The sequence below is a fragment of the Rhinopithecus roxellana genome, chromosome 5 (genome assembly GCF_007565055.1).
Source record: "Rhinopithecus roxellana isolate Shanxi Qingling chromosome 5, ASM756505v1, whole genome shotgun sequence".
NCBI classification, from domain to species: Eukaryota; Metazoa; Chordata; class Mammalia; order Primates; family Cercopithecidae; genus Rhinopithecus; species Rhinopithecus roxellana.
Genome location: NC_044553.1, coordinates 129,594,444 through 129,621,253, shown reverse-complemented (window position 1 = coordinate 129,621,253; position 26,810 = coordinate 129,594,444). Strand labels below are relative to the sequence as shown.

At 42.2% G+C, this 26,810-nt stretch overlaps 2 protein-coding genes across 8 annotated transcripts in view; both read left to right on the top strand.

Moving 5' to 3' along the window:
- SNRPN (small nuclear ribonucleoprotein polypeptide N) overlaps positions 1 to 26,066 on the top strand; it is a 149,014-nt gene extending 122,948 nt beyond the window's left edge. For 2 of the 4 annotated variants that reach the window (XM_030931116.1, XM_030931117.1), the window contains exons 5-13: positions 8,774 to 8,869; positions 14,790 to 14,940; positions 21,463 to 21,608; positions 22,820 to 22,971; positions 23,780 to 23,891; positions 24,353 to 24,505; positions 25,250 to 25,388; positions 25,676 to 25,801; positions 25,890 to 26,066. In XM_030931116.1, the coding sequence (XP_030786976.1) occupies positions 21,606 to 21,608; positions 22,820 to 22,971; positions 23,780 to 23,891; positions 24,353 to 24,505; positions 25,250 to 25,388; positions 25,676 to 25,801; positions 25,890 to 25,927 (723 nt within the window). In that variant the 5' untranslated portion in view covers positions 8,774 to 8,869; positions 14,790 to 14,940; positions 21,463 to 21,605 and the 3' untranslated portion in view covers positions 25,928 to 26,066. Of the gene's footprint in view, positions 1 to 1,044; positions 1,215 to 8,773; positions 8,870 to 14,789; positions 14,941 to 21,462; positions 21,609 to 22,819; positions 22,972 to 23,779; positions 23,892 to 24,352; positions 24,506 to 25,249; positions 25,389 to 25,675; positions 25,802 to 25,889 lie in introns of those variants that run through there. The other 2 variants (XM_030931115.1, XM_030931119.1) reach the window with 2 other exon arrangements.
- Positions 1,045 to 26,060, top strand: SNURF (SNRPN upstream reading frame). Of its 4 annotated transcripts, XR_747139.1 has the most exons (10): positions 1,045 to 1,214; positions 8,774 to 8,869; positions 14,790 to 14,940; positions 21,463 to 21,608; positions 22,820 to 22,971; positions 23,780 to 23,891; positions 24,353 to 24,505; positions 25,250 to 25,388; positions 25,676 to 25,801; positions 25,890 to 26,060. XR_747139.1 is itself a non-coding variant. In XM_030931121.1 (4 exons), exons 1-3 carry the CDS (start codon positions 1,201 to 1,203, stop codon positions 14,893 to 14,895), a joined length of 216 nt encoding a protein of 71 aa, XP_030786981.1. In that variant the 5' UTR covers positions 1,083 to 1,200; the 3' UTR covers positions 14,896 to 14,940; positions 21,440 to 21,574. The 4 variants fall into 4 exon arrangements, 2 of the variants coding, with proteins under 2 accessions (XP_030786981.1, XP_010354439.1); XR_004057405.1 differs by lacking the exons at positions 23,780 to 23,891; positions 24,353 to 24,505; positions 25,250 to 25,388; positions 25,676 to 25,801; positions 25,890 to 26,060 and having other exon boundaries at positions 1,083 to 1,214; positions 21,539 to 21,608; positions 22,820 to 22,872; XM_030931121.1 differs by lacking the exons at positions 22,820 to 22,971; positions 23,780 to 23,891; positions 24,353 to 24,505; ... (1 more) ...; positions 25,676 to 25,801; positions 25,890 to 26,060 and having other exon boundaries at positions 1,083 to 1,214; positions 21,440 to 21,574.
- Positions 26,067 to 26,810: the final 744 nt, after the last annotated feature.

The window sequence follows — 26,810 nt, the reverse complement described above, 5'->3', positions numbered from 1 at the left end:
GGAACATTACACAGTTTGCGAGATTTTGTTATGATAAAAGTCAGCATTGATAAGCCTCTGTGCACCTGTTTTAATGTAGGATCATTGGGAACTGAGCAGTAGCTTACAGGGCTTGAGAGGGGATTTAACCATTTAGTCAGCCTCCACTCCTATCACCCTTCTTTGATAATGGGCAACTGAGAAAGGGCAAATGTGTGTACAAACTATGCAGATGCAGTTTCAGGATTATTTCCTTCTTATTCCCAGCAGTGTCTTTTCCCAACCTACATCAGTGTGTAAATTTTGGAGTTACGGATGCTTCCGTTATTTCTGCAGATAGAATATTATTAGGTCAAAAATAATGTTTACTTGTCCATTAGTATTATATAAAAGTGCCCGTTTCTCCCCACTCCAGCTATCATTGATTATTGGTAAAAAATTTTAATGTATCCGAGTCTAATAGGCAAAGAAAGGCTCTCTTACTTAGATCTTAGGTGGGGGGGTCTAAGTTCATATTTTTGTTTTACAAGAATTGAATAGCCAGTGTTTTTGAATTGAATGATCTATCCATTCTGTATGGGACAGTTTAATTATATTGTGATTTTGGGGAAGATATTTTTCACAATTTACCCCCTCAAAATGTAGAAAGTAGAAAAAAGGAAGAAAAATCCCACCAAATTTGAACAATGTAGCGTGTTTTTAGAGTTAGGGAGATTTTCTTCTGGAAGGATTTCAAGTCTGGCATGTTTGCATTGATTGTGGTTATGGCGCATTTAACTTTTCCAAAGCAGCTTTTCTGTACCGCACATAGGAAGACCTGAGGATGAGTGTAAATTAGGATTGTTTGGCCAGTGGTGTGTGCAAACATTTATTGTAGAACCAAGAATTATTTCTTTAGTATTTTACACATTTAAAAAAATAGGCATGTCCATTGATCCCAGCTTGCTTATGGTTTCTAGAGGCCCCCTCTCAATGCAGCAGTGCTGTGGGGCCCTAGGGGTCCAGTAGCCCCCACCCCCCAGGTCATTCCGGTCAGGGAGGGCACTGGGACCCCTGCACTGCGGCAAACAAGCGCGCCTGCGCGGCCGCAGAGGCGGGCTAGTGCGCATGCTCAGGAGGGGATGTGTGCGAAGCCTGACGCTACTGCAGCGAGTCTGGCGCAGAGTGGAGCGGCCGCCGGAGATGCCTGACGCATCGGTCTGAGGAGCGGTCAGTGACGCGATGGAGCGAGCAAGGTCAGCTGTGCCGGTGGCTTCTCTCAAGAGACAGCCTGGGGAGCAGCCACTTTTATTCATCAGATATTCCAAGTTTTCAGGACTTGGAGTACTCAATAAACTGCGAATTTGGGTCCTAAAGTCCTTTGTTCCGGAGAACCAGATCCGGAATGTTCAGAGGCTTGTGGCTGTGCCGTTCTGCCCCGATGGTACCCTGTCCGCTCGCTTTGGGGCGCGTCCTCCATCCGCCCCCAACTGTGGTGTCGCGACAGCGACAGGTCCTATTGCGGGTGTCTGCGGTGGGAAGGGCGGTGGTGACGGGGAGCATGTGGGGTAACCGCAGCCAGCAAGGGACATGGGCGGAGGTGGGTACATCGGAGTGATTGCAGTTCCGTGTGGCGAGGGTACGTGGGGGGACCAGTGCATCGGGATTTTAGGCGGAGATAGGTATATTGGAGTGATCGTGGCAGGGCGAAGGTACGTGGAGTCATGGGTATTTAGGGGGTGTCGAGCGCAGGTGGGTGTATTGAAGTGGCCACTGCGTGGTGGAGCAAGGTACGTGGGGCGACTTGGGGGGATCCGTCGCAGTGACCGAGGCGAGGAGGCTATGGCAGTGGACCAGCGGGATGAGTCGGTGCGACCATGGTGGGGGTTGTGTTGGTGATCGCGGCGCGGGAAGGGTCTGTAGGAAGCGGCTGGGAGGTAGGAGGAAGGCGGCGGCGGTGGGCATTGGCGGCAGTAGGCATGGCGGCGGTGGGCATGGCATGGAGGTGGTGGGCATGGCGGCCGCGGGGCCTGTTGCTGTCTGGAGTGACTAAGGGACGCTGAATGATCGCTGTGGCGGGGAGGGGGCATCAGAAGGAGGGGCAGTAGCACAGTCAGCAGCCTTTAATTTTCCTGTGACCTGCGGTGGTCATCTGGTTTGTCTGCTGTGATGGTGCTTTTTTATTAAAACTGCGCAACGCCTACACTGCCGCAGGGGCTGCAGAAACGCGTGGAATCCTTGCCTGGTGTACCCTTTAGGAACCCTCGCTTTTGAGGCTTTGGCATAAGTGCAGAACTTCCATTTACAGATCTTTTGACTGATAGGCCAGGTGATGCCTGAGGGTTACCTTCTTTTTCATTGTTTCTCTCTGGAACCGGTCTCGGAAGGCTGTGTCGACACAGCCTGGGGGTCTGTGTTGCGTCACTGCCATTGTGCGGCTCCTTCAAGATGGCCGCCGCTGCAGCGGCTTAGATCTGCGCAAGCGCTTCAGGGTGGGGGTGGCCGCTTCCTCTCTATAGAGCCGCCAGTGGGGAGGGGGCGGCTGGTGTGTTTGCTCAGCTTCTGCTGTTTTGAAGTTCAGCCGTACCCTCTTTAGGGTGCAGTGGTAAGGAGAGGAGGCGGGCTAAGGTGGGCGGCTGCCTCCTCCCCAAAGTGCTGCCTGGGGAAGGATGCAGGTTGCGCAGACGCAGAAGAGGTGACAGTCGCCTCCGTTTGCAATGGGGCGAGACGGGGAGCAGGGGAGTAGGGGCTTATGCAGCTTTTGCCTGGAAGGGATGGCAGCACTCCCCTTCACCTGGCTGATACAGCAGCTGTTCCTTTCCGGTTGTGGCGCAGTAGAGAGGGGAGGAGGGAGATGGGTTGGCACAGGCTCCGCCTAGCAAGCTTGGCAGCCACCCCTTACCCACAGTGCGGCAGTAGAGGATTGGAGGGAAATGTGGCTAGAGGCCAGGCATTTGTACCACCTCCGCCTGTGTGGAATGGCAGCTGCACTGGGCTCCTGCTTTTCTGTTCTGCAGTAAACTGGAGTGGTGGAGGTCTGGAGGCTATCAAAGGTGCAGCCACCCCAAGACCTGCTGTGCTGCTTCAGGAAACCTCCATTAATGATAGAGATTTTAAATTGGTTTTCTGACTCCCTAGAAAATCCTGCCTTTTCATTTTTGTAGTTCTTCTCTGGGTTGTGTTGTGCGCTAATTCTCTATTCAGAGTGGACTTGTTAACCCCTTTTTTAACTCCCTGTAGTCTTTGATTTCCACTCGACACATTTGATAAATGTCAAATTTACTCTATTTAAGATTCACTTACCCTTCTTAATCTCTGGATAGTCCATTCTGATGCACAGCATACTTCCCTTAAATGGGTTGGGGGAGAGGATATCATGATGGCTCTTCCCAACCAAGGTTGAAAGGTGTTTCAAACACTGGACCTCTTCATCTTCTGGGATTTGAAAGCTGCAAGTTGTGTTTGCACAAAGAAAATGGAAGCAGAAAAGTGGAGATGATCTTATTGGGGTGGGGTTGTGCTTGGGATCAGAGTTAATGTCTTTTTTTGGATTTTTAAATTAATGATGATCATTTTTGAAGTTGGAGCTACTACAAAAATTTGGTGAGAAAGGTTAATGAATAACTGCATTTTTATATTCCAGTACTGGTATATGTCATAACTGGTATGTCTGGTTGCACTGAGTTGTAACAGAAAAAGTTACATCTACGAAGCCCGAAAAGCCTTGTTCTGGAATAATCTGTTTTTGGGTAGTTTTAAAAATAGCAGGAGTCTGGGATTTTATATGATACTTATAATTCACTTTTTTTCTGCTTGCATGAAGATAGCACTTAACATACATGTATTTCTTGGTTTAACTTCTGGTCATTTGGCTATTTGCAAACTCAGTATTTAGTCTGGTCCGCCATTTTGTAGTCTTGCATTCAGGCCCGGGATCCCAATATGGCAGATCCCTTTGGAAAGGCCTCTTGAAGTTTCAAGGTCTGTGACCTATTCAGTGAATTGGCTGTGTGCTAGGGCTTTTTGGAGGCGGGGAGTGGCAGCCCTTCTTGTGATGCAGAGCAAGGAAGCTTGGTTGAGAGACCCTTACATTGTTGTCTCAGGCAGGGTAGTACCTGGTTTGGGTTTATTCACAGACCTTGCCTTATCTTAATTTCGCTATTCTGTCTGACCAGTGTGTCATTGCTGGAATGTTTTCCCCATTTATAGTTACTCTGTGTCTTGATGCTTCCCTTACCCTGTTCTTTTTCCTAATAAACGTTTTTGTTTTCCAAAAAATTTAGTTTATGAGGTGTCAAGGATTCCAAGATAACCTCCTTTGCCACTGCTCTCTGTTACATAGCTATTTTTATGAAGAATCATTTAAGTAAGCAGGTTGTAAGTACTGCCCTCAATGACTGGGACAATGAAGGTTTAAAAATCTTAACTTCTTCCAAGCGAAGACTTGTCGCTGGTCCTGTCCCCCCCCCCCTTTTTTTTTTGTGGCCCAGAGCCAGAAAGCTTGAGTGAGAATTGTTACTACCTAAGACAGCCTCTCTCCATTTCGGCATGCTAGCTGGCTCAGAGTTTTTTTGTTTTTGTTTTTTTTAATAGAGCAGGGTCTCCCTATGTTGTCCAGGCTGGACTCGAACAGCTAGACTCAAGCTATATCCTCTCCCTCCCCAGTCTCTCTCTGGCCACTGTGGCTGGCCCAAATTCTCTTCTTGTTAATCCTCTGCAGGTTTTATTTTGGAGGCACTGAGGTTCCTTGTGTTCGTGCGTGGGGTACAGATTATCAGGCTATCATTAACCTTATTTTTTTGTTTTTAGGAGACAGGGTCTATGTTGCCCAGGTTGGAGTGCAGTGGTGTAATTATAGGTCCCTGTAACCCCAAACTCCTGGATCAATCTAGACTCCTGCCTCAGCCTCCGAAGCACCTGTTACTACAGGCTTGAGGCACTGTGCCCAGCTAACTTTTTATTTTTTTTGTGGAGAGGGATCTCCTTATATTGCCCAGACTGGTCTCGAACTCCTGAAATCAAGCAGTGCTCCTGCCTAGGCCTCCCAGAGTGCTGGCATTGCAGCCATGAGCTGCTGTACCTGGCCAGCTTTCTTTGTTTGTTTATTTATTTTTATTCTTGACATCGTAAATTTTATGGAAAATTTAGGCCATAATAAAGTTGGGATCCCATTGCTTTTTGCTTTTCAATGTATTTCCAGATTGTTACTTTCAGTGTAAGTGATTTGAGGGCAAATATTTAATACCATTTATATATGATGATTTTTTCGTGATATCCTCAGTTTCATCAAATGTTGGTTTCTGTGTTGGGGATGCAGTTAGATAAATGCATGTGTGTATGTATCTAGAACATTCAATAAACCAGTGTTTTCAAAATAAACGTCATAGATGACATTTTATATGTAGATTAAAAATAAGTAGATTTAAGCCAGGTGTGGTGGCTCACGTCTATAATCCCAGCACTTTGGGAGGCCAAGGCAGGAGGATTGTTGGAGCCTGGGAGTTCAAGCTTGGGTAGTGAGAACCTGTCTCTACATTTAAAAAAAGGTAAATTTGGGCTGGGTGTGGTGGCTCACACCTGTAATCCCAGCGCTTTGGGAGGCCGAGGCGGGCAGATCACGAGGTCAGGAGTTCAAGACCAGCCTGGCCAATATGGTAAAACCCTGTCTCTAATAAAAATATAAAAATTAGCCGGGTGTGGTGGCACGTGCCTGTAGCCCCAGCTACTTGGGAGGCTGAGGCAGAAGAATTGCTTGAACCCGGGAGACAGAGGTTGCAGTGAGCCGAGATCATGCCACTGCACTCCACTCCAGGTGACAGAGCAAAACTCTGTCTCACACACACACACAAAAGGTAAATTCAGAAAGTTGAAATAATAGGATAATAGAATATTTTGGTTTGATGGCTGTTTCCTCAGTTGACCTCAGACCTTTCATATTGAGCAGCTGCTGGTTTTTGTTTGTTTTTTGGTAAGACAGTGTTTGCAGTTGTATACTATTAGATTAATCATGGTTTAGTTAATAGTTTAATTGTATTATATTAATGTACTACATTATTAGCTATATTTGTTTGGCCACCATAGTGCAGCACTCATCAATACTAAATTTCTTTTTATGGCTGAATGACGTTCCTTTGGATATACCATATTTTCTTCATTCATAAGTTGATGGACATTTGAGTTGTTTCCACTCTTTGGCTGTTACGAATAATGCTACTAGGAACATGTATAATATGTTTAATACAAAGAATTAGTTTCACAAAGTTTTACGTAGCCCTAGTATATGCCAGGTTCTTGAAAGTTTGTCTTTTTGGAAGTATGAGAGTGTACTGGTAGCTGGAAAGGCTGCAGGTATAATAGAAAGAACATGAACTGGCCGGGCATAGGGGCTCATGCCTGTAATCCCAGCACTTTGGGAGGCTGAGGTGGGCCGATCACCTGAGGCCAGGAGATCGACATCAGCCTGGCCAACATGGTAAACCCTGTCTCTACTATAAATACAAAAATTAGCTGAGTGTGGTTGTACACGCCTGTAATCCCAGCTACTTTGGAGGCTGAGTTTGGGTCTTGTAATATTACTCTATCTAGCAGTAGAGTTAGTGTCATATGTTACTTTCATGATTAACATTTTTAGGAAGTAGGCAAAGGCTATATATACCACTTTATGTTTCCACCAGCAGTTTCCCCACATCCTTCACAAATATTGTGGTGTCAGATGGTGGCATTTCAGTAGTTTTTTTTTTTTGTTTTGAGGCAGGGTCTGGCTCTGTCACCCAGGCTGGTGTGCCAGTGGCATGATCTCAGGTCACTGCAGCCTCTGCCTCCTAGGCTGAAGTGCCTTCTCACCTCAGCCTCCTGAGTAGCTGGCTCCACAGGCATGCACCACCACACTCAGCTAATTTTTGTATTTTCTCTTACAGATGTTGCCCAGGCTTGTCTCCTGAGCCCAAGTGATCGGCTGGCCTCAGCTTTTCATGAGCCATTGCGCCCTGCCTCATTGGGGTTTTGATTTGCATTTTTTTAGTGACTAATGTTCAGCATCATTTCATATAGATTAGCCATTTGTATATGTTTGGAAGACTGTCTATTCAAGTGTTTTACCCATTGTAGCAATAAAATTTGCCCTTTTATTGTTGAGTTGTATGTTGTTCCTTACATATTCCTGATACCAAACTTGAAAAAATACTTTTTTGAGATGTGATTGACATACAAAAGCTGTAGATAGTTAATGTTAAAAGTTGATATGCTAAGAGATAAGTACATGCCTTTGAAATCATTGTCTTATCAAAATTAGTGGCATAAATGTATCTGTCACCTGAAAAAGTTTTCCTTTGCCTCTCCCTACCGTGTTTTTTTTCATTGTTTGGATTTTCTTTTTGTTTGTTTTGGATACTAGAAACAGCTGTATGTTTAGCAAATATTTTTTCCTATTCTGGTTATCCTTTCACTTTCTTTAGTGTTTTCGGAACTTTATTTTTTTGATGAAGTCCTCTTTTTTTTTTTTTTTTTTTTTTTTTGAGACGGAGTCTTGCTCTGTCACCCAGGCTGGAGTGCAGTGGCCGGATCTCAGCTCACTGCAAGCTCCGTCTCCCGTGTTTACACCATTCTCCTGCCTCAGCCTCCCGAGTAGCTGGGACTACAGGCGCCGCCACCTCGCCCGGCTAGTTTTTTGTATTTTTTAGTAGAGACGGGGTTTCACCGTGTTAGCCAGGATGGTCTCGATCTCCTGACCTCGTGATCCGCCCGTCTCGGCCTCCCAAAGTGCTGGGATTACAGGCTTGAGCCACCGTGTCCGGCCTGATGAAGTCCTCTTTACTTCTTATACTGTTTGTAAATCAGGTGTTATATTTAATAGACCATTGTGTAATCAGAAGTAATAAACGTTATCAGTGTATAAAAGTTTACCATCGAGAAATCGAATATGTGTGTATGGCTTGATTAGAACATTTAAACTCCCGAAGGACTAAAACAGCTGTGCGTTATTGGTAAGCTATTTTACCAATCTAAAAGTCTAACGTGACTTAAAGACATCAGGGTTCAGAGAATTATTACTAGCTTTTGGCATTTAATTTTGAATTTTGCTTTTGAGTTGTTACTTGTGTTACTTTGCTGATCTTTCTGATTTATCATCTTGAAGGGTCCATAGGTGGTTTCTGCAGCCCTTAATATGGCTAGTCCGAGTGCTTCTGTTTCTGATTTCGTGTTCTGTTCCCTTGAGCAGCCATTTAGTGAGGGGTTCTGCAGACATCACACGGCGGGTTTTTTTTTGTTTGTTTTTGATATGTGGATCGTTTTTAGCCTGAGCAACTCTTCTGTTGCTTTTCAAATCCTAAAGAAAGCGCTATTTGCATGTTTTTTTAAGTAGATATTTTATAATTTAAACTATGTTCTAGTCTACCATACAAAAGTATGTCTATTGTATCCTAAAAATATTTTTTGAAACCATTTTTGAAATCAGGTTTACAGTTTTTGGAGGGAAGGTAAGTAAGGGCAGTGGTGTAATGTGTGTATATATCTCTGCGTGAGTGGGAATTTTATATGTACATGACTACAAATAGAGGTAGATACATTATTTTAATTTCCTGATTTTTTTAAAACCAGGTTTTCTGATGTCATGGGCTTCTAAAAGGAGAAAAGAAGTGGTTATATCATAGATTCTGACTGTTTGAAGGTTGAAGATCTTGTAATAATGTTAACTTGTTTTAATTAGATTTAAAAATCCATTATAGTAAATGTAGTTCTAAATATAACCTTGACAAATAGTTATTTCATAGATTGATGCAGTCTACCAAACAAATCCCTCTCTTTTCTGTTTCAGGGATCGCTTACACCTGAGACGAACTACAGAACAGCACGTACCAGAGGTGGAAGTCCAAGTCAAACGCAGAAGGACTGCCTCACTGAGCAACCAAGAGTGAGTACAAATGCAAGTCAGAATCCCATTTCAGAGTAGAACAAAATAACATGCAATGAGGGGATTAAAATGAACATAATTGAAGAAGCAGACACATATAATACAGAACATGTAGTAAAAAAGCAGTGAAATTCTTAACCATATTGTCCTAAAATAATTCACACTCTTAAAGATTTTAGTATAATTTTTTTCCTATACATGTGTAAGTGCATTTATCTTTATACAATTTTGTAATTACCCTTCAACATAAGCATATTTAAATTTTTCTGCATTCTTATATTATTAAATCACTTTGTATGCTTGCAGAATGTGTACTGTGCACTGAAGTGATTAATTTACATATTCATTCTTGCTCTGTGATATTTAGGTGTTTGTTTTTGGTTAGTGCATTCTGTTAAAATTTAAAATACATTTGTGTTTTTTATTCTGTTTTTAGTATGTATGTGTGGAATGTATATATAGGATGTATACACAGACACTCAGACACATTTTAATTTAGATTTCTAGAAGGGAAATTTTAATTAAAAATATGTGAACATTTTAAATGACCTAATACATATTTAGTCTACATTGAAACTTTGGCATTTAGTCATTGCCATTAAAATTTTGACAGTCAGTAGATAGCATTTTTTTCTTAGCTACAATTGTTTTATTTTATTAATTATAAGTATCAATAATTCATGAAGATGATTCTTTTTGTAAAACAGTTTTGCATAAAAAGTATTTTAAAGCAGCTACGAATTTAAAAAGTAGTTTAAAGCAACTACGAATTTACTGGCCTTTTCCTCCCCAAAGATAATCCTTAAGTAAGTAGCCCTCTGTCCTTTCAGACCTTGTCCTAGGCATTGTGTGTATAGTGGAGAGAGAGGAAGGGAGGACATGGGACACATTTGAAGTTTGTGTGCATGCGATACCATGCTGTATTTATTTTGACAATATGTCTTGGTGATCTTTTCATATCAGTACACATAAATCTGTTTTACAAAGTGTGGGTGGTGTGATAACATTATTATTTTAATCATTAGCTTGCTGCTGGATATTTTGTTTGAATTGTTTGACTATTAACAACGGAAAGAACAATCACTTTGAAAACGCAGTGGCCGGGCGCGGTGGCTCAAGCCTGTAATCCCAGCACTTTGGGAGGCCGAGACGGGTGGATCACGAGGTCAGGAGATCGAGACCATCCTGGCGAACACGGTGAAACCCCGTCTCTACTAAAAAATACAAAAAACTAGCCGGGCGAGGTGGCGGGCGCCTGTAGTCCCAGCTACTCGGGAGGCTGAGGCAGGAGAATGGCATAAACCCAGGAGGCAGAGCTTGCAGTGAGCTGAGATCCGGCCACTGCACTCCAGCCTGGGCGACAGAGCAAGACTCCGTCTCAAAAAAAAAAAAAAAAAAAAAAAAAAGAAAACGCAGTGTAGGCCAGGCGTGGCCCCAGCACTTTGGGAGGCCAACCAGGCAGATCACAAGGTCAGGAGCTTGAGACCAGCCTGGCCAACATGGTGAAACCCCATCTCTCCTAAAAATACAAAAATTAGCCAAACGTGGTGGCATGTGCCTGTAATCCCAGCTACTTGGGAGGCTGAGGCAGGAGAATTGTTTGAGCCCAGGAGGTGGAGGTTGCAGTGAGCCAAGATGGCGCCACTGTACTCTAGCCTGGGTGACAGAGCCAGACTCTGTCTCAGGAAAAAAAACAGAAAATGCAGTGTATGAATACTAATTTATTTTTTTTTCCAAATTAAAGTTTTTTCCATACAGTAAAGACTGGGTAGCAGTTTGTGTGTGCTTTGTCATTTCCTCATTTTATATGTGAAAAGTTGAGCTGGACGTGGCGACTCATGTCTCTAATCCCAGCATGTTGGGAGGCTGAGGTGGGTCACCTGAACAGCGGGTAGAGGCCAGCCTGGGCAACATAGGGAGACCTCCTCTCTACAGAAAAATAAATTAGCCAGGCGTGGTGATGTCTGCCTGTAGTCTCAGCTACCTGGGAGGCTGAGGTGGAAGGGTCACTTGATCGTAGGAGGTTGAGGCTGCAGTGAGCCATGTTTGTGCCACTGCACTCCAGTGGGTGATAGTATGAGATCATGTCTCAAAAAGAAAAAAAAAAGTTGTCAAACATCTGTTAGCAAGTTTTAAATTACGGTGAGGGTAAAGATTTATTTTTTCTGATTTATTTTGCTGTTTTTTATTTTTGTGAGTATATACTTTTCATTTTTAAAATTGCTTTGGAAGACATATTTTATGTATGTTTTGTTTGTATATTGATACATATTTTGTAAGTATTTTGTGTAGTATAATTTGTCCTTTATAATAGGTTATTCGATCATTCATTTTATTGGATATGGTAATCTCTTTTTTCCTCTTTTCATTCCTTTTTTTTTGAGACAGAGTTTTGCTCTCATTGCCCAGGATGGAGTGCAACCTCCGCCTCCCGGGTTCAAGTGATTCTCCTGCCTCAGCCTCCCAAGTAGCTGGGATTACAGGTGTGTGCCACCACTCCTGGCTAATTTTGTATTTTTTAGTAGAGATGGGATTTCTCCATGTTGGTCCGGCTGGGTTCGATCTCCCAACCTGAGATGATCCACCTGCCTTGGCTGCGCCCAGCCTCTCTGTTCATTATTTTGTAACTCTGACATTTTTTTTGAAGTGCCATTACTATTCCCTGAGTTTCTAGAGGTGGTTCAGAGATTGTGGTGCAGGTAGGGCTGAGGGTTAGGACTCTTAGTTTTAGGACTGTTAAGTGGGTGAAGGTTCTATCTTGCTATATTTTTGTTGTAGTTTTTTTCCTATATAGCCTCATTGTGGACTCAATAACAGGTATTCTCATCCTCATCTTGTTGTGGGATGAGGTAAGCCTTCTAGGCATCTTGTCCATATTTATGGAAACATTTAGATGGTTTTGAAGAAGAAATAACTTGACTTTTTCTAATCTGCACTGCATACATATGTACAAATACTGCAGGGTCTTGAGTTGGGGGAATGATCTGAGGAAAGTGTAGAGTTAGGGAAATAGTATAATTTTCCCAGTTGTGCTTTTCCATTTTGAGAGTAATTGGATTATGGAATGGGTAAGCAGGATTGATTAGCACTGCCTCATTATCCATGTGTTTAGGATTCTCAGGATTGGTATACTTAGATTATTACACTGGAAGTGTTCAGTATTTACCCATTCATCTCCTACGTCCTCCTAAACCGTAAGTAGTATTGGGAGGCAGTGTTCCTGGAGGAGCTGTGTGGTTATTAGCACTAAAGATCAATGAAGGAGGCTGGGCACGGTGGCTCACGCCTGTATTCCCAGTACTTTGGGAGGCCAAGGTGGGCGGATCACCTGAGGTCAGGAGTTCAAGACCAGCCTGGCCAACATGGTGAAACCTCATCTCCAGAAAAATACAAAAATCAGCTAGATGTGGTGGCGTGCACCTGTAATCCCAGCTACTCAGGAGGCTCAGGTGGAAGAATCGCTTGAACCCGGGAGGCAAAGGTTGCAGTGAGCTGAGATCGTGCCGTTGGCTGTGCCTGGGTGACAGAGTGAGATTCCATCTCAAAAAAATCAAGTAAAAGTTCACTGATTTAAGTTTTTTTATTTATTCTGTCTGTGTATGTGTCACTAAATCAGTTCTTATTCTTTGGGGCTGGATGAGGCATTGTGAGTTCGAAGGGAAATTGGAAATTGGAGCTGGAGGGCTGTCTTAATCTATTTTATGCAAAGCTTCGAATGTCTTTTCAAATTAATATTCTGCAGTTTATGAATTAAATACTCTATAGGCTGCTTCATATTTTCTCAGTCTTTAGTCTTCTGTTGGGTTACAGGTTAAACCTGAGGGGGACACTGCAATAGAGAATTCTCTTAAGTTTCAAGATAACAGATTTTTTTTGACTGAAACACTTTTTAGACCTTTATTAAATCAGAGACTTAGTTGTCATTTGTAAACAAAAGGTTAGAATGGAGAATGCCCAAATTAAGATTTATTCAGCAATTAGACTATGAATTAGAGTATAAAGTAGACTATGAATTAGAGTGTGAAGATTTATAGGTATGCGCAGTGCAATTCTGACTACCTGGAGTTAGTGCAAATTTCACAGTTATGCAGATGCCTTCCAGAACATTGCTCTCAATGCAGACACCAAGTCCAAGCTCCAGGGTTGGCAGGGCACCCACACTTCTGACCAACTGTCTATAGAGTCTGAGGTCCTACTGTTTTCTCAGATTTTATAATTGACTAAGGTTTTTTAAATGACTAGTAGAACTCAAGAAAGTGCTATACATATTAGTTTTATTATAAAGGATACAAATGAACAGATGTATAGAACAAAATCTAGACAGGTCCCACACAAAGCTTCCCTGTCCTCAGGATGCATTATCTGCCCATTAGTGTATATCACCAATCAGGAAGCTCACCAGAACTCCTGATGTCCAGGACTTTTGTTGGGGATTCATTATGTTGACAAGATTGAATCATTGGACGTGTCACTGAATTCAGTCAGCAGCTCTCCTGCCCTCCCAGGAGGGCTTGCTCACAGCCCCAACCCTTTAGTCTTTGTTTGATCTTTTGTGGCCTGGTTAGTCACCATCTTGAGACATCTCATTACCATGAACTCAGGTGTGATCCTAGGGACCCACCTGGAATAACAAGCACATTTCTTTCACTTGGTAAATTCCCAGGATGTATAGGTTATTTCCCAGGAACCAGGAGCAAAGACCAGCTAAATTCTGTATTATACAGAAACATGTTTAAAATGTGACTGAAAAACTGTAGAAGAAAGTCCAATTTCTAAATCCTTACATACCAACAAGGGCAGCATTGCTGGTGATTCCCCACCTCCTCACCTGAAGGCAAGCTAACTGTCATTTCCTATATCTCTTCCTTCTCATGATCAGATTTCACAGCCAGGTTACCCATTCATAGGGGTATGTTGAGGGCTTTTCTCTGGAATCCCCTGCTTGCCAGTAGATGATGGGTTTACATATTTTAAGAGCCCTTAAATAGCCCTGGAAGTTTTATATTTCAGGTAGTGATTTGTCAGGAGGATCAGTATGAAGGACAGCCTGAACATCTCCCTGCAAATGCTTTAGTCGCATATCCCTCCCCTCACCCCTGGGGAGAAAGGATTGTTCACATAGGATAACTGGAAGTTAGTGACTATATATGGTACTGATGGTGTTTCTTCAGGGCTACCAGCTCTTGTGCTTTTAGTTCTTTTGGAAATATTTCTAGACTTGGTAAGTATCTAAGTATCCACTAATCCCCTTGCACAATCACTGTGTAGAGATTCCTGTTTTGTTTTATAATTTCTCATAAGAGTGTCATGCTCTGACCCTAAAGAAAGATCTTGCCTCGGTGTGGTGGCTCATGCATGTAATCCCAGCACTTTGGGAGACTAAGGTGGGTGGATCACCTGAGGTCAGGAGTTGGAGACCAGCCTGGCCAACATGGTGAAACCTCATCTCTACTAAAAATACAAAAAAATTAGCCAGGTGTGTTGGCGGGCACCTGTAGTCCCAGCTACTCGGGAGACTGAGGCAGGAGAATGGCATGAACCCGTGAGGCGGAGCTTGCAGTTAGCCCAGATTGCGCCACTGCACTCCAGCCTGGTTGACAGAGCGAGACTCCATCTCCAATTTAAAAAAAGGAAAAAAAAACAAAAAACAGCCGGGTGTGGTGGCGGGCACCTGTAATCCCAGCTACTTGGGAGGCTGAGGCAGGAGAATCACTTGAACCCAGAAGGCGGGGTTTACAGTGAGCCAAAGTTGCATCATTGTACTCCAGCCTGGGCAACAGAATGAGACCCTGTCTCAAAAAAAAAAAAAAAAAAAAAGGAATATCTTCTTAAATGTAAGGGTCCCTAGTTTTTGTTCACATGGTTTCTTATAAAGACAAATGTCCTTTTATCATTTATATATATTGTGCTCTTGTTGTAGGTGTCAGTTGTACCCGAGGCGTTCTCAGCAGCAGCAAGTACCTGTGGTGGATTTCCAGGCTGAACTGAGGCAGGCATTCTTAGCTGAGACACCAAGAGGTGGTTAAAGCCATATTGGAATAGCGAGGAATCTGATTCCAAGCAAAAACCAGGTTAGAACTAATGCAGCAATGATCAAGAATAAAGAATCATTAAAGAATGGGTGTTGAGGGTTCTTTTAATTATCAGTCACACATTACATTTTTTCCTTAGAGCTTCATAGAATAAGCACATTGCAGAAAGTTTTAAAAAGTAAAAGCAGGACCTTACATTTTCTGCCCTGACACTTCTGTCATGTTTCTGTATTCCGGTTATTGTAGTGCATGTTTTTCAGGTAGTTCTCTTTTGTGTTTTTTTTTTTAATGATATAAAAATATTTCACTATAAATGGCTCTTAAATACCCTGTTACTGAATGTTTTATAATTTCCTTTTGTGGGAGGTGTCATTTTTTTCTGCCAGTAGTTTGAACAAAGCTTTAGTAGATAGCTTTGTATAAAAGTTAAGGTAGAATAATTTTTTCAGATACGCAGATGTAAAAATAAATTGAATCAAGGAATATGAACTTAAGGGACATTTTTCTAAATTTATTGCAAAGTATTATATTAGTATTCATTGCTTTCAAAAAATAAAAGGCCAGTTACAACACACTTTCACAGCATTATTTTAATTTGAATTGAGTTTATGTCTAGTGAATTATAAATACACAACACATAATTAACCATTAGTATTAGAGAATCTAAATGCTTTCTCATGCTTATTTACTAATTCTTTTTGTTTTGTCTTTTTCTCACTTTTCTGTTTTAACCAATGTATTTCCTATTTGAATCAGCAATGTAATAAAAATATGATAAATTTTCAATGTGATATAGATTTATTTGGTTTCTTTTTATGTTGTTGCTTTCATTTTTTAGGAAAAAGCTATTACACAATTGATTTTGATTTATTTTCTTGTTTTTCCTTTGTGATTTTTCTTTTTTTCTACTTTAAGTTTAGAATGCCCTCATTTCTGAGAGTTTACTGTTTACTTTTTACAAAATAAGAGCAGAGAGGAATTGGGTTTACTGATAAATTTCTTCTAGCCTTTTTTTAAAGTCTGTTTTTGAAATACTGTTCTTCAACTTGAATCAATGAGGCTTGTTTATGGGCACCATTTTGAGTTACTTATTTATTTATTTAGAGATGAAGTCTCACTCTGTCGCCCAGGCTGGAGTGCAGTGGTGTAGTTTTGGCTCATTGCAACCTCTGCGTCCCAGATTCAGGTGATTTTCCTGCCTCAGCCTCCGAGTAGCTGGGATTACAGGCACCCCCGACCGCACCTGGCTAATTTTTGTATTTTTAGTAGAGACGGAGTTTCACCATGTTCTTCAGGCTGGTCTCAAACTCCTGAGCTCAGGTGATCCACCTGCCTTGGCCTCTCAAAGTGCAGGGATTACAGGCGTGACCCACTGTGCCCAGCCAATTTTGAGTTTAAATCAAAGGAGACAGAAATTTTCTGAGAAATACTCCTTTCTTGAATCCTTTATACTCAACATTTTCTAGTAATTGCATAAGCAGATTGGAATCTGATCATTGTCTCAAGCTGTTCCCTAGAGTAAGGGAATTTTTCGTTGAATAGGTGTGCACAACTGATTTTTTTCTTTTTAGGAATTTTTCAGTTTCTCAGTTCAGTTCACAGATTTTTGTAAATTTTTAAATACAACATTTAAGTCATACATTATACTCTGCAAGTAGGACCATCTAATTTTATGGTATTTATTTATATCTTATTCTAGTCTCAACTGCTAGTTCTACCTAGATAGTACCCGTTACTAGTATTCCTGTAGAACACAGGTTGGTAATATATCTGGACCACTACCTGTGTCTATAAATGACATTTTATTGGAACACAGCTAAATTCATTTATTATGTTATCCTTGGCCACATTGGTGCTACAGTGGTGCAGCTTTGAGTAGTTGTGGCAGATTGAAGGACAGGCAAAGCGTAAAATACTTAGTATCTTGCTATTTAAAAGAAAAAAATTGGCTGAGTTTTGTTTTAGAGGAGCAGATTCAAAGAAGAAAACACCAAAGTGGGGGCCAGTGAATAGAGTCATAATGTCATAGAAGGTGATGAAGAATGGATTATAGAAGTATGTATGAAGTATGCATGACAGGGTAGACAGTCAGATGAATTTCTTGGGGAAGGGATCAGTCGAAGAGTCATGTTAAAGCCTGCTGTGGAGGAAGATGGGTAGTCTTAAGGACATTTAAACACTGGGTACCCTTTTTCATTAAAAATGTAAGGCACATTATGACCAGGAGAAATAGGAAAATAAACTATTATGTGGCTGGGTGTGGTGGCTCGCACCTGTAATCCTAGCACTTTGGGAGGCCGAGGCAGGTGGATCACCTGAGGTCAGGAGTTTGAGACCAACCTGGCCAACGTGGCGAAACCCTGTCTGTACTAAAAATGCAAATGTTGGCCAGGTATAGTGGCAGACACCTGTAATCCCAGCTACTCGGGAGGCTCAGGCAGGAGAATTGCTTGAACCCTGGGGACAGAGGTTGCAATGAGCAGAGATTGTGCCATTGTGCTCCAGCCTGGTCAACAGAGCAAGACTTCTATCTCAAAAAACAAAAACATTGTGTTATGAATGTTAGTTCTTGCCTGGCGCGGTGGCTCAAGCCTGTAATCCCAGCACTTTGGGAGGCCGAGACGGGCGGATCATGAGGCCAGGAGATCGAGACCATCCTGGCTAACACGGTGAAACCCCATCTCTACGAAAAACTACAAAAAACTAGCCGGGCGAGGTGGCAGCGCCTGTAGTCCTAGCTACCCGGGAGGCTGAGGCAGGAGAATGGCGTGAACCCGGGAGGCGGAGCTTGCAGTGAGCTGAGATCCGGCCACAGCGCTCCAGCTTGGGTGACAGAGCGAGACTCCGTCTCAAAAAAAAAAAAAAAAATGTTCTATTTTTGTTTGGTACCTAAGTATTTACTAGGGTACATATCCAATTGGATTCTTACCTAGTAGTTGGGATGCAGGGTGTACTGTTAGTATGACTTTTAAACGTTTTTGTTACGTTGTTTTCTAAACACATCATGAGAAGTATTGATTGCCACTAAAAATTAGTAGACCATTAGTTTCTCAGTAACACCCTTTGTATTCTGGTGTTTTTCTGTTTTTGTTAAACCTTTCCAATAAAGGAAATTTGTTTTCTTGTGTTTTTAGTTGGAATTATTGCATATTAATATTTTGCATTTAGTTTTCTTTTGTCACTTGTTTTTGCATACTCTTCGATGGAGGATCTCTACGGAGACCCTCTATAATTTTAAATTTTAACAGATGAATACCGATACTCTGGTGTCTCTCATTTGCTATGTGTACCTTGGCCAACCCTAGTCATCTTACTTTACTTTTTGCTATGTGTGCTTTGGCCAACCCTAGTCATCTTATTTTACTTTTGAATTAAAGTAGATTTACATTTTTATGCAGTTTAATCACTTGAACATCTACCGTTTCCTAAAGTTTGAGAACTTGTGCTTCCGTGAGGGATACCAGTTGGTTTATTTGCTTATGTGTCCTTTGATCTCCGAAGATACACTATGACTGCTGGTCCATCCTTGCAGTGTGATGTTGCTACTGTTGGCTCCTTTCTCTTGAAGCTTTGTTTTCTTGTGCTGTAAAGATAAATTTGACCACCCTGCAGTGATTTATTTTCTTTCACTTACAAGGTCATGACTACATTGTATCACATTTAGGGATGAGAGAGAACTGTTTCTAAATTTCAAATCTGTCTCCTAAAGGAATCCTTTTAACTGCTGTAGGAGGTCAACTCCTATTGTGAGTGAAACATGTATCTTTTCTATCTATACAGGTTATTATTTTATTATATTGTTTATGATATATATACACACATATATGCAAAACATATATAATATATAAAAATATATATATATATTTAAATTCTATTTTAATCTATTCCTAATTCTCTACGTCTTCGGTTCTTTGGGCCATAACTCACATCCCTAGATGTCTTTCATACATATAGACTGCTAAGCTTGTGGGAGTTATTTATATCCTATTGCTCAAGGTCATGGCCAGGGTCTGATTTTTCACAAAAAAATTCCAACCTCTGGCATAAATAGGTTAAAAATAGCTTTAGTGATGTAGAGCTGATAAACATAAAATCCATCCAATTCAAGTACATGAAGCAATGATTTAAGTAAATTTATATAACTGTGCAATCATTGACATGAACTACTCAGGAAACATTTTCATCAGCACAGTAAGATTTGTCATGCTCATTCACAGTCATGATCCTCGTTGTCTCTTTGGATGGCTGAAGGTCCCAAGTGTTGCAATGCTGTAAAAATGGATATTGCTGGCCGGGCGTGCTGGCTCACTGTAATCCCAGGACTTTGGGAGGCCGAGGCTGGCAGATCACCTGAGGTCAAGAGTTCGAGACTAGCCTGGACAACATGGCGAAACCTCATCTCTACTAAAAATACAAAAGTTACCTGGGCATGGTGGCAGGTGCCTGTATTCCCAGCTACTTAGGAGGCTGAGGCAGGAGAACCACTTGAACCCGGGAAGTGGAGGCTGCAGTGAGCCGAGATTGTGCCATTGCACTCCTGCCTGGGTGACAGCACGAGACTCCGTCTCAAAAAAAAAAAAAGGATATTGCTAATGAGTCTCACATACCATGTTTTCTTGGATTTAGACTGCTTTATAAAGAATCATAATATTCAAAACTTCTAAGTTTATAGGCCTTAAACTCTCTCACTCATTATATATAGGTCAGAAACTACGTTTAATTTTTTTGGGGGTCTTTGCTTATTTGAAAAGTTCTTTTAAGATCTTTACAAGTTTTATTTAATACTTTTTTAAATGTACAAACATCAGATTCATGGCCACTGAATGACAGCCAGGCATTAGAGTATTCCCTTTTTTTTGAGATGGAGTTTCACTCTTGCTGCCCAGACTGGAATGCAGTGGTGTGATCTCGGCTCAAAGGAATACTTTTGAATCCTTTCAAAAGTAATTTGTGTTCCATTTTTAAATCAGTGTGTTAAGCACTTTGAGACCTTTTACAATTCAGGCTAGATTTGGTTGCCATATTTAATAGCATTTTTTAAATTATGGAGAAAAGGAAAACTATGTATGCATGTTTGATTACGGTCATGAGCTGCATAACAATTCCAGTCAACAAGAGACTGCGTGTGTGATGGCAGTCCCTTAAGATTACAAAACCATGTTTTTATTGTACCTTTTCTCTTTTTTTCCCCGCTGAGATGGAGTCTTGCTCTGTTGCCCAGGCTGGAGTGCAGTGGCCTATCTCAGCTCACTGCAAACTCTGCCTCCTGGGTTCAGATGATTCTCCTGCCTCAGCCACCTGAGTAGCTGGGATTACAGGCACCCGCCACCACACCCAACTAATTTTTGTATTTTTAGTGGAGACGCCATGTCGGCCAGGGTGGTCTTGAATTCCTGACCTCAGGTGATCTGCCCACCTCGGTCTCCCAAAGTGTTGGGGTTACGGGCGTGAACCACCACACCCAGCCTCTTCTCTGTTTAACATTGTATTGTGAGTGTTCATGGTATTCAGGATAGTAACATGATGTACAGGTTTGTAGTCTAGGATCTACCATATAGCCTAAGAGTATAGTAGACTCTGTGTATCCTCTAGGTTTGTGTAAGTACACTGTTCATACCATGATAAAATCACCCAGTGCATTTCTCCTCATGTATCCCCATTGTTACGTGATTGACTGATTTGTTTTGAGATGGAGTTTTGCTCTTGTTGCCCAGGCTGGAGTGCAGTGGCGTGATCTCGGCTCACTGCCACCTCTGCCCCCCAGGGCTCAAGAGATTCTCCTACCTCAGCCTCTCGAGTAGCTGGGATTACAGGCACCCACCACTATGCCTGGCTAATTTTTTGTGTTTTTAGCAGAGATGAGGTTTCACCGTGTTGGCCAGGCTGGTCTTGAACTCTTGACCTCAGGTGATTCATCCGCCTTGGCCTCCCAGAGTGCTGGGATTACAGGCATGAGCTACCGAACCCAGTCGTTAACGTGATTTATAACTTTGTCCTTCATTACATGATGTATGAAAGTTGTTTATGTGAGTCTATATATATTCCATAGTTGTGTATCCTCTTTTGACATGGGAAGTCTTAGGCAGGTTTATAACAAATTTGGCTCTTAGTGGGGAAAGATTCCTGCCATCATCTTGAAGTGAATTTAGGGTAAGAAAGAACGTTGCAAATGACAACATAGATATTTTAGAAAAAAGGAAAAATCTGAATGAAAGAGTAACCGAGATGTTGATACAGAGATGACTTGGTATTAATTCTGAACTAGAGAGAGACACATTATGTTAAATGAGGATGGAAAGAAAAATACTAAATTTTGGAAAATAAAGCTTAGTTTTTGAAAGATGTAGGAATTACTAGGTAAAATAAAATTCAATGAGTTTCATCAGTCCTAAGTGTGTCAAATGTGACAGTTAAGAATGGGACTAGTGAAATTTGGCATTCCCTTGGTGAGGAAGCTAGTATGAGAGGAAGGATGTTTCTGAATATGTCTGTCAGTGATTTTCATGGCTGTTTTAAAATATGGTAGATTGCAGTGCAGCTTTAACATGCTTTCCTCTGCAGGCTCCGTCTACTCTTTGAAGCTTCTGCCCAGCTTGCATTGTTTCTAGGAGAACCTGCGTCATACCTTTATCTATAGCCTTCCCCTAGGTCTTCAGAAGCACCAAGTTTTAACTGTGGACATTGGATTTGGTGGAACAGCAATCATGGTAAGCTGTACAATAAGGTTGAGGGTTGAAAACGTGATGTAAGGGCCGAAAGAAATAGTTTGCCAGCATGTGCAGTGATTTTGGGTTCTGAATGTTAGTATACGTCCATGGATATAGGTTCTCATTGCACTGAGTATCAGCTGGAGATAAGCTGATTTTTTTTTAATTTTCTTCAGCCGGAGCCTTGCTCTGTCTCCCAGGCTGAAGTACACTGGTGTGGTCTTGGCTCACTACAACCCTGGGTCCAAGAGGTTCTTGTGCCTCAGCCTTTTTATTAGAGACGGGGTTTCACCGTGTTGGCCAGGCTGGTCTCAAACTCCTGACCTCAAGCGATCCACCCACCTCGGCCTCCCAAAGTGCTGGGATTACAGGCATGAGCCACTGTGCCTGGCTGTGAGAAATGTTTTATGATGTGAGAAAATACAGGAGTATTTGGTCATGATTCCACCAGTGGTGAAGGACTATCCTGCAGATGATGGACTCCCAGGTCAGATTAAAATAGAAATAAAGAGGACTTTGAAAATGGAAGGGTTGGCCGGGTGCGGTGGCTCAAGCCTGTAATCCCAGCACTTTGGGAGGCCGAGGCGGGCGGATCACGAGGTCAGGAGATCGAGACCATCCTGGCTAACACGGTGAAACCCCGTCTCGAATAAAAAAAAAATACAAAAAACTAGCCGGGCGAGGTGGCGGGCGCCTGTAGTCCCAGCTACTCGGGAGGCTGAGGCAGGAGAATGGCGTAAACCCGGGAGGCGGAGTTGGCAGTGAGCTGAGATCTGGCCACTGCACTCCAGCCTGGGTGACAGAGTGAGACTCCTTCTCAAAAAAAAAAAAAAAAAAAAAAAAAAAAGAAAATGGAAGGGTTTTGGCATTAATAGTACGGAGAAAAGCAGTCTGGAGAGAGAGAACACCCTAATCATTGTGGTTTGGTTTAGTTAGGGGAGTGGACAGTTTACAGCATGCATTGTCTAAGAGAAGAATAATCACCCCTAAAGAGGTGAAAACTGGTTCTTGAGATGTGAAAAAATACTTCATAATCCTTTGTGGTCGTCCAGCGACCCATACTAAATATGGAAGAATGTTGGTGAAAAAGTAGGAGAGAGTATTTGTTAAGGAAACCAGGCTTGGATTATATTAAGGGTGGAGAAGAAACAGAAGATTAGAAGACTAGGGTGTTGGCAAGCTGAACGTGACTCTTGTCTTACTGCTTCCAGACTGTGGGCAAGAGTAGCAAGATGCTGCAGCACATTGACTATAGAATGAGATGTATCCTACAAGATGGCCGAATCTTCATTGGCACCTTTAAGGCTTTTGACAAGCATATGAATTTGATCCTCTGTGATTGTGATGAGTTCAGAAAGATCAAGTAAGGCTGATTTGGGTAAATGGGGGTTGGATGCAGAGACAGTGGGAAGGGAAGGCCAGAGCTGGAGTAAGGGATTTCCAAGAGTAACTGAGGTAGGTAGGGAAGCTATGGTAGAGCCAGTCTATTATTTCACCTCTTGACCTGATCTCTGAATTAGGTCAGAGTCTGCATATAAACTCAAAATTTTAAGTTTGTGAGACAATCATGGATTTATTACTGGGAATAAAAGTGTATGCTATGCTCAAAATATGAAGTTACGTTTATTTTTAAAATTGAGAAAAATGCTATTGTTAATTGGTTGGCTTCTGCAACAGTCTTAGATGGAATAAATCTTGGTTGAAATAGAGAATAATTGTTCTTCATGGTTGAGGAGTTGGGATATGGTTGCTATTTGTTATCCTCTCTTTGCCTATTACTGTTCCCATTATTTCAGTTGTGTCACCCTGTCATTATGATTTAATTATTTAAGTAATTTTTTAAAGAAATTTCCATTTTAATATGGAAACCGAAGTTTCAACTTTGTTTTCCTTAAAAGGCATTTTACAAGAGAAATTAGTCTTGTCGTAGTGTAACATCAAAGGAGCATTCTGTAAAAGACTCAAGTTAGATCAGAAAACAGCTTTACTATTTACCCTTGTATATTAACTGTGTTTACAGAAATTTTTGGGTTTGCTTTTCAGTGATAAGTCAATATCTGTTTAGCATCGGTTGCCTTAATTGATACTTGAGGTTGTGTAAGTATTTTGATGAGTGAGCGATCTAGGGGCCACTAACATTTATCTCACTAACATTTAATTCTGATTTGTAGGCCAAAGAATGCGAAGCAACCAGAGCGTGAAGAAAAGCGGGTTTTGGGTCTGGTGTTGCTGCGTGGGGAGAACTTGGTGTCCATGACTGTGGAGGGGCCGCCCCCCAAAGATGTAAGGAAGATGTAGGGCAGGACAGAACTGTAATTTGCAAGAACATCACATTACGTGAGGTGTCTGCAATCACGGTACAGCACAGACACAGTTCAACATGGATTGTCGAACAAAATGTGCCAAGCACTTAATATCAATTGTTGGTTGCCTGTGCTATTTGGATTAAGTGTTTTTTGGTGAATTATTCTGTGTGCTGGGCATTACCTAGGTGAGGGTAGGAGTTGCTGATTCATGTTTGCTTGGTATGTTTATAAAAGAGCCGTTTTCACAATTTGACAAATAATGCGCGTTTTATCCACAAGATACTTCCATGGTATACTTGCTTGTTTGTTCCATTTGGATACAGAACTAATATGAGATAGGTGTCTGGGAAAATGGTGGACAGAAGTGATCTCTGATGCATAAAAATACTGAGAACTTGTAAATTGTTTGGTTTTAGGCTATACATTTTCTTGTTTCAGACTGGTATTGCTCGGGTACCACTTGCTGGAGCTGCTGGAGGCCCTGGGGTTGGTAGGGCAGCTGGTAGAGGAGTACCAGCTGGTGTGCCAATTCCCCAGGCCCCTGCTGGATTGGCAGGCCCTGTCCGTGGAGTTGGGGGACCATCCCAGCAGGTGAGGACCAGAAGAGGGTTTTAGGTTATTGGGAGAATGTGACTAAGCCAGAGGCTGAGGAGATTTAAAAACCTGAGTGTACATGTCATACTGTGTAAACAGCATATGGTCTAGGAGGAACCAACGGACAGATACACAGGAAGAAGGGAATAAAACTAGCTACTTAAAATGGTCATTGGGTGATTAAAATTACCCGAGTTACTCTTGGTAAGAGTAACTTGCCACTAGTGGTGAGTGAACAGAATGCATGGATATACCTCAGTTGAAAAGATCAAAGGGCTTTGTGGATGTCAGTGGACTAAGATTAGTTTTTGAAATACGGGAATAGGCCAGGTGCGATGGCTTATGCCTGTAGTCCAGCACTTTGGGAGACCAAGGTGGGCAGATCACTTGAGGTCAGGAGTTGGAGACCAGCCCGGCACACATGGTGAAAACCCCATCTCTACTGAAAATACAAAAAACTGCTGGGCCTGGTTGGGGGTACCTGTAATCCCAGCTACCCAGCAAGCTGAGATAGGAGAATCGCTTGAACCCGGGAGTGGGAGGCTGCAGCGAGCTGAGATTGCATCATTGCATTGCAGCTGGGTGACAAGAGTGAAACTGTCTCAAAAACAAAATGGGAATAATGAGAGAAGTACAACATTGCAACAGTTGTTTGTATCTAATTGGTCATTTTTCTCATTTATTTTCTGTTTGAATAACGTGAAGGTATGTATCACTTTGTTTCTCGCCTTGCCTTCTCAGGTAATGACTCCACAGGGAAGAGGCACTGTAGCAGCTGCTGCCGTTGCTGCCACTGCCAGCATTGCTGGAGCCCCAACACAGTACCCACCAGGACGGGGGACTCCGCCCCCACCTGTCGGCAGAGCAACCCCACCTCCAGGTAAGGGATTGGTGAACGTTAAGACGAATTTGAATCTCTGACGAGAGAGGGCTTACTGATTGAAGACACAGCCTGAGAGCCTCACTCAGAATCTGGGGAATATGCTTCCTCCCTCTTCTAGGTACTGGTGTTTAATGAAAGACATAGAAGAGTAATTGTCCTATGGGAATCATTTGACTCTTATCACTGTTGTCTGGCCCATTTCTTTAGGGATTATTTGGGCTAAATTCTAACAGCTTTTCTAAGCCGGTTTGTGAGGCCTTTATTTCTACCATTTTTCATCACAGGCATTATGGCTCCTCCACCTGGTATGAGACCACCCATGGGCCCACCAATTGGGCTTCCCCCTGCTCGAGGGACGCCCATAGGCATGCCCCCTCCGGGAATGAGACCCCCTCCACCAGGAATTAGAGGTGAGTGGGAGCATAGGGGCTTGATGGTTCAGCCAGGCCCCTGAATATGTGTATCCTCTTTTTCTCAATGTTTCTATTTCCTTTCCAGGTCCACCTCCCCCAGGAATGCGTCCACCAAGACCCTAGCATACTGTTGATCCATCTCAGTCACTTTTTCCCCTGCAATGCGTCTTGTGAAATTGTGTAGAGTGTTTGTGAGCTTTTTGTCCCCTCATTCTGCATTAATAATAGCTAATAATAAATGCATAGAGCAATTAAACTGTGAGGTACTGTTGTATATATTATTTTGCCTGTTGATTTTGATGAGATCTTAAGTTACTGTGGATGATGAGGTGATACCTATTAAGCAGTAGATTCAAATCATATTCTCTTTCATTCTTAGGATAAAAAGGTTTTCTGCTTTCTAACTTTCACTTTGTGCATTGACTGGTGTTGGTTAATTATGTTTTCCTGACCCGGGGGTTTTAAGTGGTTGTGCGGCTTCACACGTGGCCTCCTGCTTCTCCTGTTACTAAGTCGTGTTGTCTGAAGGGAAGTGGGGATGGGATGAAAGCCCTTGTAAGGCCACCTATATACTGAAGGAAATTGTAGTGAATCACGGTCATGCTTGTTATGTATCAAGGCTTTTGAAATACCAGTTACTCTTTTTCTTGGGATGTTGACCTCAGTTGATCAGGTTTTACAGTGCCCTATCATCACAGTAGAGGATGTGATACTGGAATAATCATTTTCTACCATTGAGTGAGTAAGTATTTATTTATTTATTTATTTATTTATTTATTTATTTATTTATTTTTGAGACGGAGTCTGGCTCTACCGCCCAGGTTGGAGTGCAGTGACCGGATCTCAGCTCACTGCAAACTCCGCCTCCCGGGTTCACTCCATTCTCCTGCCTCAGCCTCCCGAGTAGCTGGGACTACAGGGGCCTGCCATCTCGCCCGGCTAGTGTTTTTTGTATTTTTTAGTAGAGACAGGGTTTCACCGTATAGGCCAGGATGATCTCGATCTC

Coding starts and splice junctions, on each gene's coding strand:
- SNURF (XM_030931121.1), top strand. Junction 8,870..14,789: donor GCCTCACTGAGCAACCAAGA/GTGAGTACAAAT, acceptor CTCTTGTTGTAG/GTGTCAGTTGTACCCGAGGC.